The 14,360-nt window shown below is 49.2% G+C and overlaps 2 protein-coding genes across 2 annotated transcripts; both read right to left on the bottom strand.

Moving 5' to 3' along the window:
• Window positions 1–7,649: 7,649 nt before the first annotated feature.
• LOC134755731 (uncharacterized) lies at window positions 7,650–10,148 on the bottom strand. The gene is made up of 2 exons (XM_063692276.1): window positions 8,435–10,148; window positions 7,650–7,772 (listed from the first exon to the last, which is right to left on the bottom strand). Exon 1 carries the CDS (start codon window positions 10,080–10,082, stop codon window positions 8,493–8,495), a length of 1,590 nt encoding a protein of 529 aa, XP_063548346.1. The 5' UTR covers window positions 10,083–10,148; the 3' UTR covers window positions 7,650–7,772; window positions 8,435–8,492.
• LOC134756204 (uncharacterized) lies at window positions 10,138–14,105 on the bottom strand. Its single transcript, XM_063693033.1, has 2 exons — window positions 12,842–14,105; window positions 10,138–12,776 (listed from the first exon to the last, which is right to left on the bottom strand). The coding sequence occupies exons 1-2, from the start codon at window positions 14,103–14,105 to the stop codon at window positions 10,138–10,140; spliced, it is 3,903 nt and encodes a 1,300-aa protein (XP_063549103.1).
• Window positions 14,106–14,360: the final 255 nt, after the last annotated feature.

The following is a 14,360-nucleotide window of genomic DNA, read 5'->3' on the forward strand; positions in this document are numbered from 1 at the left end:
GTAAAGAGATTAGGAAAGCTAAGAGAGCGTCATGGAGGAGGTTCTGCGAGGAAATTGAAAATACGCCTCAAGGAGCGAGACTTCACAGGATACTCTCCAAAGCTAGAAGTAATCAAGTAGGCCTTCTCAGGAGGGGGTGCAGGGCTGGTAGACCTCCTTGTGGTGCACCCTGGGAGGGGGAAGATAGCCGCTCAGTTGCGCGTTTGCTATTCTCCCTCTGCAAACTACCAGTCACAGTCGGCAATGGCAGTCGAGTTTTTCTCCTGCGCTGGCTTTAATGCCGTGTTTGTGTGCTCCAATGATCCTCAGGGCTATGCCGGACAGGGCCTCCCAAACCGGACAGGCCTGAGGAGAGGGGTCCCGATGTGCGGCTCCGCGTGTCCCTCTGAAACCAGCAGAGGGCACAGTGTGAGACGCCAGGTCCTCCCGGGACGGAGTCGGTGCTCCAAAACGAGCTGCCGTGGGCTGGCGCAGACCGCCTGGTGCGACGTTGTGGTTACGGCCACCGTCGGGCAACCCGTAACCCGCACTGAGCGGACCGGGGACCTGCCTCACTGAGAGGAAGGTCACGTGGAGTTAACCACTATAAAAAATCCCTAATCCTAAGGTGTGGCTGGCGTGCCGATAGGATGCGTGGCTGGGAGGAGCCCAGTCACTAACGTCGCAGGAGGGGCATACCTCCCTAAAATAGCAAAAATGAGTGGCAATAACGAGAATATACTACCCCAGGAGGTTCCAATCTTCGATGTCACCACAGAACGGGCAAGTGCCCGCGCTGTGGTGACATGCCGCCCACCGTATTCTGGGGGGGCAAACCACTCGCGAAGGATAAACGACGACTCTGGCAAATGTATAACGGACACCGATTTTGCATTACGGCTGCGCGGAGGGAGTGACTCTGAGGACAAGGAGCCTTTTCCGAGGCCCGGGCCCCCAGAGTCACGCCCGATCCGAGATGCATCAGGGCGCTTTATAAACCATGCCGTCCCCGATGGCGAGGCCGGAGAGGAGCAGGCACCCGTGGTACCGCAAGAATATGTGCGGACCCCCACACCAATCCCCACGAGGGTGTTCTGTGGGAGGAGGGCTCGTGCCGCGGAGGCCATCCTCTCATCACCTGGGAGGGAGGAGTTCTTCTCCCCCACAAGGGTGGACATCCGTGACATTCCCAGTGGGGGAGAATTCTTTTCCCCCCGAGAATCGGACGTCAGTGATTCCGAGGGCCCGGCGGGGACGAGCGCCCCGAAGGTGTATACAGAGGAGGCTACCGCGGCACCAGTGCGAGAGTGTCGGGTGTCGCTGGAGCGCCTCGACATAGTAGGTGCAAGTCCCCACGCGATCACAGCAGTCCGACCCCTTCGCTTGCCGGAGTCTGGATCTGAGTCCAGTTCCTTATCGTTTGGGCGCTTCTGGGTTGAGGAGGGTCAGAAAAGGAGGCGGTTAGAGCTCTCGGAGCCCAGCGATGAGGAGCTGGAGGCGAAAAAATCTGTCGAGAACCCTGAAACAAGGTTTAGTCCCAAAACTACTGGTAAATATGCGGGCTTGGGCAAGACCCGAGAAGCTTATACAGCGGCGAAGAAAAAACTCAGCCGGCTGGCGGCTGAAAATGCTGAGGTGGAGCTAGAAGATATGACCATCCGCATGCGGCCAACAGCGGATCGCAGATTTGCGCATGGCACGGAGGCAGAGAGCCAGCTTATGTCGGCTCTAAATACACAAGTCCTTGACAGCGTGGCCGTAGTAAACCAAGTGGTTGCTACGTCCAAGAACTTGAAAGGTACCTATCGGCGGAAGTTAAAGGAAGCGGCCTCTGCTATCGCTGACTTTGCCCAAGTGATGCTTGAACGCACCACCACAGAGGAGACCAAGATGCTGCAGCGGACTGTCGCTCGACTGCAAACGCAAATAGGAGACCTCCAAAAGGAGCAAGAGGAGTTAAGGAATGAGCTGCGACTCGTTAGAGCAGCACCATCCCCGCTGACCCCGGCCCCACAGCAGTCGCTTGTGACAACTAGCGTGTCCCAAGATGAAGCCGAGCGCACGATGATGACGAGAGTGGGCGCAATGATGAACGCCCGTCTGGAAGCGTTAGAAGATAGGCTCCTTCCAGCGAAGACTGTGCGGCCACCGCTGGCCGCAGACAAAACAACAAAAAAGACGACCCAACCTGCATCTCAGGTGGACAACAGGCAGGCTGCAACAGCTCGTGAAGCTCCGGCGATACAACCAACCGTTGGATCTAGCGGGCTAAACAAATCGAAGGCACCCAATACTCTGCAACCATCTTCTGCTACTGGGAATGAGGGGAAGAAAGCGGCAACAAAAAAGGGCAAGAAGAAGGGAAAGAAGGCTCAACCTGCGGAAGTACCGCGTGAGCCTCGTCCATTACCGCCTGCTCCGGCCAACATGGACGAGACATGGATAAAGGTGGTTAAAAAGGGCACTAAGAAAAAGGCAACGGGTCTTCCAACCCAGCAAGCAGCTCCCAAGAAGAAGAAGGCCCGTAAGCTGCGTCCTCCACGCTCATCGGCGATTGTCCTCACGCTGAAGCCGGAAGCTGAGGGAGACAAAACCACCTATGGGGACCTTCTTAAGGAGGCTAGGTCCAAAATTGACCTAAATGAACTGCAGATCGAGGGAGTCCGGTTCAAACGAGCAGTCACAGGGGCTACCATCATTGAGGTTCCCGGTGCAACCAGCGGCGAGAAAGCAGATGCTCTCGCCGATAAATTGAGGGAGAAATTAAATAATGAGGTGGTACAAGTCTCTAGGCCTACAAAAACCGCTGAAGTCCGCATCTCAGGCCTGGATGACTCTGTCACGCCTGAAGACGTGAGAGAAGCTGTGGTTAAAGTGGGCGCGTGTCACTTAGACCAAATAAAGTGCGGCGAAATCCGACAGGACTTCTCAGGTCTGGGTTCCATTTGGGTCCGCTGCCCAATTACGGTGGTCAAAAAGTTGACTGACAGCGGCCGACTGCTTGTTGGATGGGTATCGGCAAGGGTCCAACTGCTAGATAAAAAGCCTATGCGCTGTTTCCGCTGCCTTGAAGTGGGCCATGTCCGCGCGCAGTGTCGGGCTCAAGAGGACCGCAGCGACCTGTGTTACCGCTGTGGCCAGTCCGGCCATAAGGCGGCCACGTGCTCTGCCACACCGCACTGCGCTGTTTGCGCGGCGGCCAGTAAACCGGCAGGACACACGATTGGGAGCAAGACATGCGCTGCTTCCAAAATCAACAAGAAGGGGAAGAAGAATGGCGATGGCTCCCGAGCCTCCTCGCAATCCGTCCACCAACCCGCCACTGATGCGGCCGAGGGTGAGCAGGCAGCGCCAATGGAAATTACATAATGGCGTTAAAATTTGTGCAGGTGAATCTTAACCACTGCCTCGATGCTCAGGATCTCTTGTTTCAGAGCATGGCGCAGTGGTCGGTACATGTGGCTATCCTCTCCGAGCCCTACCATATCCCCCAAAGGGACAATTGGGCTGGGGATCACGATGACACGGCGGCGATATTTACCCAAACAGCTGCTGGTTCACCGCCTTTCGAAAAGGTGGAAAAAGGGAAGGGATTCGTGGCCGCGCTCCTCGGTGGCATCACAGTGGTCAGTGTTTATTTCTCGCCCAATAGGAGTGTGGCCGAATTTAAAGCCTTTTTATTAGAAGTAGGAGCGGTCATCGGTCGCTGCAATCTGGGTCCCGTGCTTGTTGCGGGTGATTTTAATGCCAAGTCTGTCACATGGGGATCACCAGCAACGGATGCACGTGGGCGGGAACTAGAGGAATGGGCGGTTGCGGCTGGCCTGGTTGTTGTCAATCAGGGGTCTATCAACACATGTGTGCGACAACAGGGTGGTTCCATTGTCGACGTAACATTTGTTAATGCTGCCTTGGCCCGTCGTATTCAGGGTTGGGAGGTGCTTGAGAGCGTAGAGTCCCTATCCGACCATCGTTACATACAGTTCAGGGTCTCCGCACTCCCAGGTACTCCGAGCGGCCCAATTAGTCAGTCCCTGCGAGGTGACGGCCCAAGATGGGCGCTAAAACGCCTAGACAGAGAGGCATTGGTTCTTGCTGCTGAGGTCCAAGCATGGAACCCGATTCCCGTGGATCCAATAGATGTAGAGGAGGTGGCGAAATGGTTCGGCGAAGCCATGACGAAGATCTGTGATGCAGCGATGCCCCGAGCCAAGCCTCTTCCTCCTAAACGTCAGGTCTACTGGTGGTCTCCGGAGCTCGCACAACTCCGAGAGTCATGCGTTGCGGCGAGGCGTCTTTATAGTCATCAGCGAAGGCGTAGGCTCCGAGATCCTGCCCGGGAGACAGAATTATATGCAACATATAGAGAGCGTGCAAAAAGCCTGAAGATTGCTATAAAGCAGGCAAAGGAGGACTCATATCGGGAAATGCTCGGAACGTTAAATAATGATCCTTGGGGGCGACCATACAGGATGGTCCGAAACAGACTTCGCCCTTGGGCTCCCCCCCTAACGCGAAGTCTTGAGCCGGATCTACTGCGGAATGTGGTGGAAGCGCTGTTCCCGGCCTGCGATAACTTCGTACCGCCAGTAATGGCAACCCCCGCAGAAATTGAAGGTGACGAGGAGGGGATACCTGACGTGTCTGGCGATGAACTTGGTGCAGCTGTGCTAAGACTCAAGTCAAAAAATAAAGCTCCTGGGCCTGACGGCATACCGGGTTGCGCCTGGGTCTTGGCCAGCAACGCTCTGGAGTCACGAATGCTGCAAATGTTCACAGCTTGCTTTCATCAAGCCAGGTTTCCACGGCAGTGGAAGACAGGCAAGCTGGTCCTCATAAAAAAGGAAGGCCGACCGGCAGACTCTCCATCTGCCTACCGCCCAATAGTGCTACTTGATGAGATTGCGAAGCTCCTTGAGCGCATAATAGCCAGCCGTCTTACCAAGCACCTCGCCCGTGTCGGGCCTGATGTGGCAGACTGCCAGTTTGGTTTCCGCAGCGGCCGTTCAACAGTCGACGCCATTCAGCGTGTTAAGGCCCTCGCTGACGAGGCGGTGTCCCGAGGCGAAATCGTCTTGGCAGTGTCCCTGGACATTGCCAACGCCTTTAACTCCTTGCCTTGGGGCTGTGTTAAGGAGGCCCTGCGGTACCACCAGGTACCAGAATACCTAAGGCGAACAATTGACGCCTACCTGTCGGACAGGTTCGTCACTTACCCGGGTCGGGAAGAGTGGGCAGGATACTCGATGTCTTGCGGTGTTCCACAGGGGTCGGTTCTAGGGCCACTCCTGTGGAATATCGGGTATGATTGGGTACTGCGAGGCGCAAACCTGCGAGGCATAAACCTCACCTGTTACGCCGACGACACTTTGGTGACAACTCGCGGGAAAACCTTTAGGGAGGCCGCCATACTGGCAACGGCAGGAGTCGCTCACGTCGTCGGTCGGATCCGGCGATTGGGGTTAAAGGTGGCCCTACAAAAATCGGAAGCTTTATGCTTCCACGGGCCCCGCAACGCGCCACCGCCGGATGCGCATATAGTGGTAGGTGGAACCCGGATCGGCATCGAGTCCACGATGAAATACCTTGGCCTCACACTCGATAGCCGGTGGAATTTCCGCCCCCACTTCCAGCGCCTGACGCCGAAGTTGCTGGGAGCAGCTGGCGCTCTAGGGCGTATACTCCCAAACACGGGGGGGCCCAAAGCGTCATGTCGACGGCTGTACATGGGTGTCGTTAAATCCATGGCCCTGTACGGAGCCCCAATCTGGGCTGACGTTTTAAAAAGGAAGGAGGTAGCCCTACTTAGGGCACCTCAAAGGGCAATAGCAACGAGAGTGATAAGAGGGTACCGCACGATCTCTTTTGAGGCAGCATGTGTTTTGGCAGGGTCTTTACCGTGGGACCTAGATGCGAGAGCCCTCGCAGCGGCTTACCGTTGGCGTAAGGAGGCGCATCATAATGGAGACTCGCTAGCTCCGAGAGAAATTCTAGGACGACGAGACGCAATCCACCTAGAAATGGTGGAGGTTTGGGAACAGAGGCTGGCGCATCCCAGCGCAGGCCGTCTGACCATCGAAGCGGTTCACCCGGTTCTCAAAAAGTGGCTAGACCGGACCCATGGCGTGATGAGTTTTCGACTGACTCAGATCCTCTCGGGACATGGATGTTTCGGGAGGTATCTAAAGGATCTGGCCAGGAGAGAAATGATCGCAGTATGCCACCACTGCGACTGCCCGGAGGACACTGCCCAGCACACACTGGAAGTATGCCCAGCCTGGGAGGAGGAGCGCCGCACTTTAACAGCTGTGGTGGGCCATGACCTCTCGCTGCCCACCGTGGTCCGAAACATGGTGGAATATGAGAGGTCGTGGCAGGCTGTGCTGGACTTCTGCGAGGCGGTCATGGTGCAGAAGGAGATGGCAGAGCGCGGCAGGGAAAACGATCCAGCTTCCCAGCCAATGCGCCGAAAGCGCGTGGGACGGCGGCGGCTGGCATATGACCGCCGACTTCCCCCTTAAGGGTCCCTGTGGGCGACAGGCTCGGGGACGTCTGTCGCCTACACAAGGGTCCCTGGGATGGCGAGCACGCTGATAAAAAGGCGCGCTACTAGGGAGGTAGGGGGAATAAAAAATAAAAAAATCCCTCCAGAGTTGGGTCCGGAGTCCGGACAGCCGCTGGCGAGGCTGCGGAAGAGTGCTCCAGTGTTCCTGTGGCCTCGCCTTACAGCCCTGAGGCGGTCAAGAGGGGTTTTTAGTGGGTAAACCGTGGGTCCCATGAGCCTATACGGGAGTCCCACATAACCATCCCAGGCCCGTCCCCGCGCCTGGGTGGTATGCGAAAAGCATTTTCCCCTCTATAAAAAAAAAAAAAAAAAAAAAAAAAAGGCCTTCTCAGGAGGCATGATGGCTCCTTCACTGCTAGTGAGATGGAGACTTTGGAGCTCTTGGCTGAAACTCACTTTCCGGGGGCAGGACAGTCACACGAGCCCCAGCTGGTCAGAGGCCTGCATAGGCCTCGCCCAGAGGACTGGAGGCAGGCTGCCCTCGTCATAAGACCTGGGATAGTGAGGTGGGCTATAAACTCCTTTAAACCTTACAAGACGTGCGGCCTGGACGGAGTAAGCCCTGTGCTAATGCAGCGAGGAGCTGAAGTCCTAATCCCGCATTTGGTCAGGATCTTCAGAGCTAGTTATGCCTGGGGACACCTACCGGAGCAGTGGAACATGGTTAAGGTATTATTTATACCGAAGGCTGGGAGGAAGGATTACGCTTTAGCCAAGTCCTTCAGACCCATCAGCCTCTCCTCGTTCCTCCTTAAAACCTTTGGAAAAGGTAATTGATAAGTATATCAGGGAGAGCTGTCTTCTAAACAAACCCATACACGACACCCAACACGCTTACCGTAGGGGCAGATCTACAGAGACTGCCCTGCTGGAGCTGGTTGACAGAGTGGAAAGGGCTTTGGAAGACAAGGACATAGCCCTGTCGGCCTTCCTAGATATTGAGGGCGCTTTTGATAATACACCCACTCGGACACTGGTGGAAGGGTGTGGCCGCCTCTCCCCTAGCCGCCTACGGTATATAAATGAGACCGTAAAAAGGGGAAAGGCGGCAACAAATATAATGTTACTATGGGTGTAAAAGTTATAGAATGCTTAGCATACATACCTTCATATACTATGAAGGATTCTTCATCCTCGCTCTCTCTGGACCTCTGCTCTACTCCAGGGCCAGAGGAGCCTCAGTCTCTGCTTCGCTTAATTTATGGCGGCTGTATTATCGCACCGAGATCTGTGGGTGAAATTGCCCTATGAACATGGTATTCTCCTAACAATTAACCCCACACATAAATATAACATCTTTACTAGCGAGCCACATCTTACCCGGCCGGATGTAGGATATATCAGCTACCAATGTAGTCGCCCTTCGCAAAGTGTGTGCTCAGTACATGCATAATACGTGCTGATAATGGAATACCAAGCGACCGTAGTCATCTCTGCACTCCTGCACAGGATAAAGGAGAACCTAGCAGCCAAGGCCACAGAACTCCTAGAGTCGGCCACCGTTGTGGTCACTCTTACATATTGATAAAGGAGACGTCAGCAGCCGAAGCCACCCCTCTCCTACATAATCTATAAATTACCTAGTCCGCCTTACCTAAGATGGGCTCCACACAACTTCCACGGCGGAGACCGTAGCAAGTTGTACTCACACAAACTTATTGCTTCCACGGCGGAGACCGTGGCAAGCCGAAACAAATAAGGAGATAATCGTATAGAGAAACCATACCACCACTGCGAGCCACTAAGCAGATAAAATACTTAGCTTTAGATGATTCTGGACAGCTGTAGACTTCCTCACTTTATATCACTTTCGAGAACTCGCGCGCCTTGCTCATTCACACGCGCCATATTGTCTTTTACTGCTTTAACCTTCACATCGGATTAACTTACCACAATTCCACCTAGAGGGCGCTGTTAGGTGTTGCCGCAAGGAAATTCGTCTTGGGCGTTATAAATTCGCGTCTGTCGCGACACTCCCCGCCTCAGGCAGAAGCACAGCGACTAGATTGCTGGTCCATTCTTTAATCTTTTCAAGGGCCCGAAGAGCTGCGGCTCTTTTAGGTCTTGATTCGTCTTCTTGTCCTTCTGGCGCAATTTCCTCCAAGTGGTGTAGCTCGGGATCAGTGTGGTCGTAATACTCGGGGTCGACGACCGCGAGTGGTTCTGGTTCGGACATAGACTTAGGCTTAGGCTCGTTTAACTTACTAGATGTAGACTCTACTACTTGTTTGAAGGAACTCCTTTCCTCTACTGGCGAGGCATAGGGTAGAACTTCTTCTTCTGGATCATCTCTAGCTGTTACTGGAGTGAATCTTTGTTCAGAAGGAGACTCAGCAACGTCTTGGACGTCAACGTTCCCGCAAGATGGAGGTGGAAGGTCAGGAAGCTGCAGAGGTTCTTCTGCGCTTTCGTTATAAGGTGATGTTTGTTTACAGTGTTCTTCTCCCTCTTCGATCTCTAAAGGGTAGAGATGCGTGATAGATCTTGTGTATTCGGTATCTCCTACTCGTACCGTGGCAACCCTACATAATCCATCGGCGCTTTCCCTTAAAGATACTATTTTCCCAACTTTCCAGTTGATCCTATTCCTCGTGTCACCTTTAATCTGCACGATTTGACCTATCTTCGGTTCTAACTTTGAAGTCACCCTAGGTTCTTTAGGGTGGTGGGAATATCTTTCTCTCAAATTTAGGAGGTACCTGTTCTCAAACATCTCTTTAAACTCTCGTAGAATTATCTGTGCTTTCTTCCAACCTTTAATTAGGTTATCTTTAGTCACCGTCCCTTGTGACGTAGGATCCTTATTCGACGTTTCCATAGTAATACACTTTCCCATGGTAAGGAAGTCTGATGGTTTTAGTACATGATCAGGCTCTGAATCCACGTATGTTAATGGTCTTGTGTTCAGAACTGCTTCAATTTCTTTTACCGCTGTAACGAGCTGGCTGTCGTTCAATAGATGTTTCTGTAAAGTTTTCTTCATACAGTTCTTAACTAAACCGACCAATCTTTCGTAGAAACCTCCATGCCATGGTGCTAACTGTGGTATAAATTTCCATCTTATCTCCTTATCTAAGCAGTATGGGATCTGAAGAATCTCTGAGAGTAACTTATAGTGAGCCGCGTTATCAGACGTTATCAAGGAAGGTACTCCTCTTGTTGAGATCATTCTACGTAAGGCCATTAAACCTTCTTCCGCCGTTAGGTCCTTTACAACTTCTAGATGAATGGCTCTTACAGCTAAACATGTGTAGAGGCTAATCCACCTTTTGCAACTGCCATTCCCATTGTTAACTAGAAGTGGTCCCAGGTAGTCTGTGCCAACGTATGTAAATGGAGAACTATAATTAACCCTCTCTTTCGGTAAAGCAGGAGTTTCCGGTAGTTTATATGGCCCTCCGTCATGTTTCTTACATTCAGGACATTTCCTCAAAATATTTTGAACTTTGCTTCTTCCTTGTGGTATCCAGTAAGTTTCCCTTATCTTGCTTAACGTGTGACTCACGCCAACATGCATATTTTCTCGATGAATCTTCATTATAGTTTCGTTGGTGAAGTCTGAATTTTTCGGTATAAGTATAGGGTAGCGTTTATCAAATGACCAGTCTGCAACAGTCTGCATGTTTCATACGTAAGTCATCTATGTCTTTAAATACGCCTAAATTCAAACTTAAACTAGTTACTTTTCCTTCTACCTCTAGAGGAAAGTATTCAGCTTGAATTTCTTTCAACCTTAGAAACTTATCATCTGGCGTCTGATCATTTTCTTGTGCGGTTACTTCTTTTGCGGTTGCACTATGTCTCGTTTCCATCGGACTAACATCGGGTATGTCTGGATCAACTGTTTCCATCGGTTCTTCTTCTTGGATTCCAAGACCCTCCCCAATCAAGAGAGAACTGGTTGGTCCACTGCTAGTTGTAGTTGGCCACGTCTTAGGATCTTCTACTATAAATTGTGGACCAGTCAGCCATTTCTCTCTGTCCTCTCTCGAACAGGTGGGTCTGGTGCCTACGTCTGCTGGATTCAGGTCTGTTGAAAGGTATCTGATCTCCAGATCTTTATTCTTTCTGATCTCTTCTACCCGCCTGGCAACGAAGGGTGGCAACAGTTTATCAGATTTGCACCATTCTACAACAATCTGGCTGTCGGTCCACAAGACTTGCCTTACTATCTTCTGCTGAAGAAACTTAAGAACGAACTTTATTAGCCTACTGCCAATCAGTACTCCTAAAAGTTCCAGACGGGGTATCTTGAGACTCTCCTGGTCTTTTACCGGTATCAGACGGGATTTTCCCATAATGAAACTTCTCTTTGAACCGCAAACTAAAAAAACTGATGCTGCATAAGCCTGTAGAGAGGCATCTGTGAAACAGTGTAGTTGGTAGTTCCTTTCCATTGGTGTCTTTATGTAGCATCTGTCCACCGACACTTCTCCAATGGCTTTCAAATTCTGTCGGATTATGTTCCATTCTTCCGTTAGTTCGCTTGATAACGGTGAGTCCCATGATACTCCAGCCTTCCAAAGTCTTTGTAGAAAAAGTTTAGACGCTAGGGTATAGGGTGCAGCATAACCACATGGATCGTAGATTGATGCGATAGTCTTCAGTACTCCTCTTTTTGTTACCGCTTCCTCTTGCAAGTTAGGCTTCAACTGAAGAGTATCCCTTTTGATGTCCCATTCTAACCCAAGTACCTTTACTTTATCTTTTTTATATGTATCAGAAACCTTCTTCATGAATTCCTTAGAATTCGAACTCCAATCCCTGAGTGACATTGAAATATCTTGAAAAGACCCTTTTAGGTTTCTGTAGAGCTCCATCGCTTCATCCGTAGTGTTGGAACCCGATACAAAGTTATCTACATATATGTCATTCGCTTTCTGTTTGACTTGTTGGTCTTCCGCTTTGGACAGGTGGTGTTTGATAGTTGCATTAAGTAAAAACGGTGAAGAAATGACGCCGAATGGTACTCTACAAAATCTAAGGTATAGTAGGTTGTCCTGAGATACCGGTTTAGAGGTATCTTTGAGCCACAAGAATCTGGTAACATCACGATCCTTTTCATGCAACGCCATCTGTAAAAAAGCTTTCTCAATATCTGAGGTTAAACCTATTTGATGGGTTCTAAATTTTATAAGTAAGCCAGTGAGGTCTTCTAACATGAGTGGTCCTCTGTACAAACATTCGTTCAGACTTTTCGTATCCTTGCTACTCTTAGAGCTAGCATCATAAACTATCCTCATAGGTTTCCCTCGATGATGTACTCCGTGGAAAGGTAAGTAATGCACGAGGTTACCCATTGACATTCTTGAAGTAGGTACTATTTCTATTATACCTTTATCTAATTGTTGTTTAAAAGTATCGCTATACGCTAGTAACGTGTCTTGATCCATACGCTTCAATAAGCTTGATAAGCGACCAAAGGCCATTCCAAAATTGTTAGGTAAGTCAGGTGGATAAGTTATCCAAGGCCAGCTTACCGTGTAACGATTATTTAGGTTAACTGTAGTATCGTTGAAATACTTGATCGCTTCTTCTTCTCTAGTTGCTCTTGGGGAATCACTGATACCTATACATTCTAGTTCCCAAAGGCTCTTTATGTCAGCATCACAAAGAGGTGGGTCTGGTTGATGAAGCTTCGTTTCAATGCAAGTCTGAGTGTAAGTCACTACGTACGGTTCGTCACTAAGTTGTGATTCTGTTCTACCACTTATTATCCAACCAAGGGCAGAGTCGATCAGAAACAGGTTACTATCCAATTGTACTTTCTTCTCATATGTTATGTTACAATAGTACTCGTTTCCGACCAGAATCTGTACTGGTCCGCTTAACGAACCGTCATCCGCTAGTACATATGTCTCCGGTAAGTCCTTCATCTTGACATTAGGTATGTACCCTCTTGAAATACGTTCTACGCAGTTAACCCGTATAACTATCTTCTTATTTGTTCTTGACAGCAACTGTAGAGTAACTATAGGGCTGTGTATTTCTTTAGGAGGATCATCACCAAAGGTGAACACTACTAAATGACTTTCTTCTTCGACGGGAAGCTTCAATTCTTTGGCCGTTTGAAACGTGACATAGGAGCGTTGAGAACCGGGATCTAAAAGAAGTCTATATTTATATTGTTTATTTTTATCATCTAAGGGGTTTGCATAAACTATTGCTGTTTGGAGCGTTGTAATACCCTCTTCTAGGACAGTCACAACTGTTTCTTCACCGGGCCTTCCTTCTGAAAATTTAAAGGACATAAAGCTCGGTTATGCAGTACTTCACCGTGGCAAACGGTACACTTACGACCGATCTTGCAATCTTTCATAAAGTGATTTAACTTAAAACATAGGAAGCATCGTTTTCCTAGTCGTTTCTTTCTTTCTACCAAGGTAGTAGCTTCAGTGCATTTATCATTAAAGTGATTCCCTTTGCAAAAGACGCATACCCATTCTTTCTTCTCTCCAGAGGGGCCTGGCTGAGGTTCGGATTGACCTTTATTTGAAGTTTGAGTTTGGTTCGGTCTGTTCCCTTTATTCTGTTTCTTAAAACCAATAAACTTCTTGATCTGCACCGATCTTCTATCAAAGCCTCCTTGTTGGTTTTGTTTCTTCTGGTTACTGTGTTGTGGTTGGGGTTGGTTTGCGTATTTCGCACGTTTTGCGTTTATATGAAGAGTTCCAACGGTACTATCTTCCGTTTCATGAGGGCGTTTCCTGCCCGAGATCCTTTCTGAATCCTCCTTAGCGGTGATAATTCTATCTAACTGGCCTCTGAGTTCCTGTATAGATTCATCATTAACTTTTAGTTTTATTTCGTATACTAGTTCCGAAGGAAATTTCTCCAATAGCATGAATCGTAGATGATTGTGGTTAATATCTTCACCTAACGACTCTAAAATTTTAAGATGCTTCTCAATTTCGTTGAATGTCTTCCTGCAATCTTCAGCGGAGCCTTTTGCCATCTTAACCTTATATAGTGCAGCATAGTGTGCATCTATTAAATGAGACGTCTTGCCAAACCGCTCTTTCAATATCGAAACTGCGATATCATAGTTGGCATTAGTAGTTGACAGTCCGTCAATGGCTTTCTTGGCATCTCCTGCCACTGAAGTCTTAAGATATGATAGCTTGTCCACTTCAGGCAGGTTCCTTGAATCGATGTTGCTTCTGAAGACGTCCCAGAATTCACACCAGGCTAGTACGTCCCCGCTGTACACCGGCAGTTGAAGTTTAGGAAGTCGGCACGAGGAGTTCGGTTCTGTTAGTTTCTCGGAAGGTTTGTTCGTCGAAGTCACTTGGTCGATCTTCACCTTAAGCTCCGCTAAAGTCTCCTCGGCTTGAAGTTGTACTTCACTTATTAAGCAGATTTCATCGGACGCGGGAGTCGAAGCTAGTCTGAAATATTCTATCAGGTCGCTGCCAAGCCTTTTCAGAGACGCTTCCAATTTACTGTATGCAATTTGAGCCTGCATTAAGTTTTCTGAATTTACTATATCAGGAATTATTTCTAAGTCCGTAGTGAGTTTGTCGTTAATGAGCCTAAGCCTTCTTAAAAGAATGTCGTCCATTTTGATGTTTTGTTTAAGCTTTAGTCTTGTCTAAGCCTGTAAAGTACAGAGACAAACCTATATAACCTAAATTCCTTTAATCTAAAATTTTAATGATATTAACTCAATAATTTTATTTTATAATAATTTAGTTTTATTAATTTTTTAGTAATTTCATTCATTATTTATTTTAATAAAATCAAATATTGAAATCAAGGTTCAACTAAAGACCCTTACAAGCCTTTCAAATTTGAAACTTAAAGAGATAAAGTTGAA

This window comes from Cydia strobilella, chromosome 3, assembly GCF_947568885.1.
Source record: "Cydia strobilella chromosome 3, ilCydStro3.1, whole genome shotgun sequence".
In the NCBI taxonomy this organism is placed as follows: domain Eukaryota; kingdom Metazoa; phylum Arthropoda; class Insecta; order Lepidoptera; family Tortricidae; genus Cydia; species Cydia strobilella.

Bases quoted from the DNA above. Each gene is read 5' to 3' on its own strand.
- LOC134755731 (XM_063692276.1), bottom strand. From the start codon at position 10,082: ATGAAGATTCATCGAGAAAATATGCATGTTGGCGTGAGTCACACGTTA.
- LOC134756204 (XM_063693033.1), bottom strand. From the start codon at position 14,105: ATGGACGACATTCTTTTAAGAAGGCTTAGGCTCATTAACGACAAACTC. The intron at 12,777-12,841 runs GTAAGTGTACCG...TTAAATTTTCAG, and splicing joins GAAAGATTGCAAGATCGGTC to AAGGAAGGCCCGGTGAAGAA.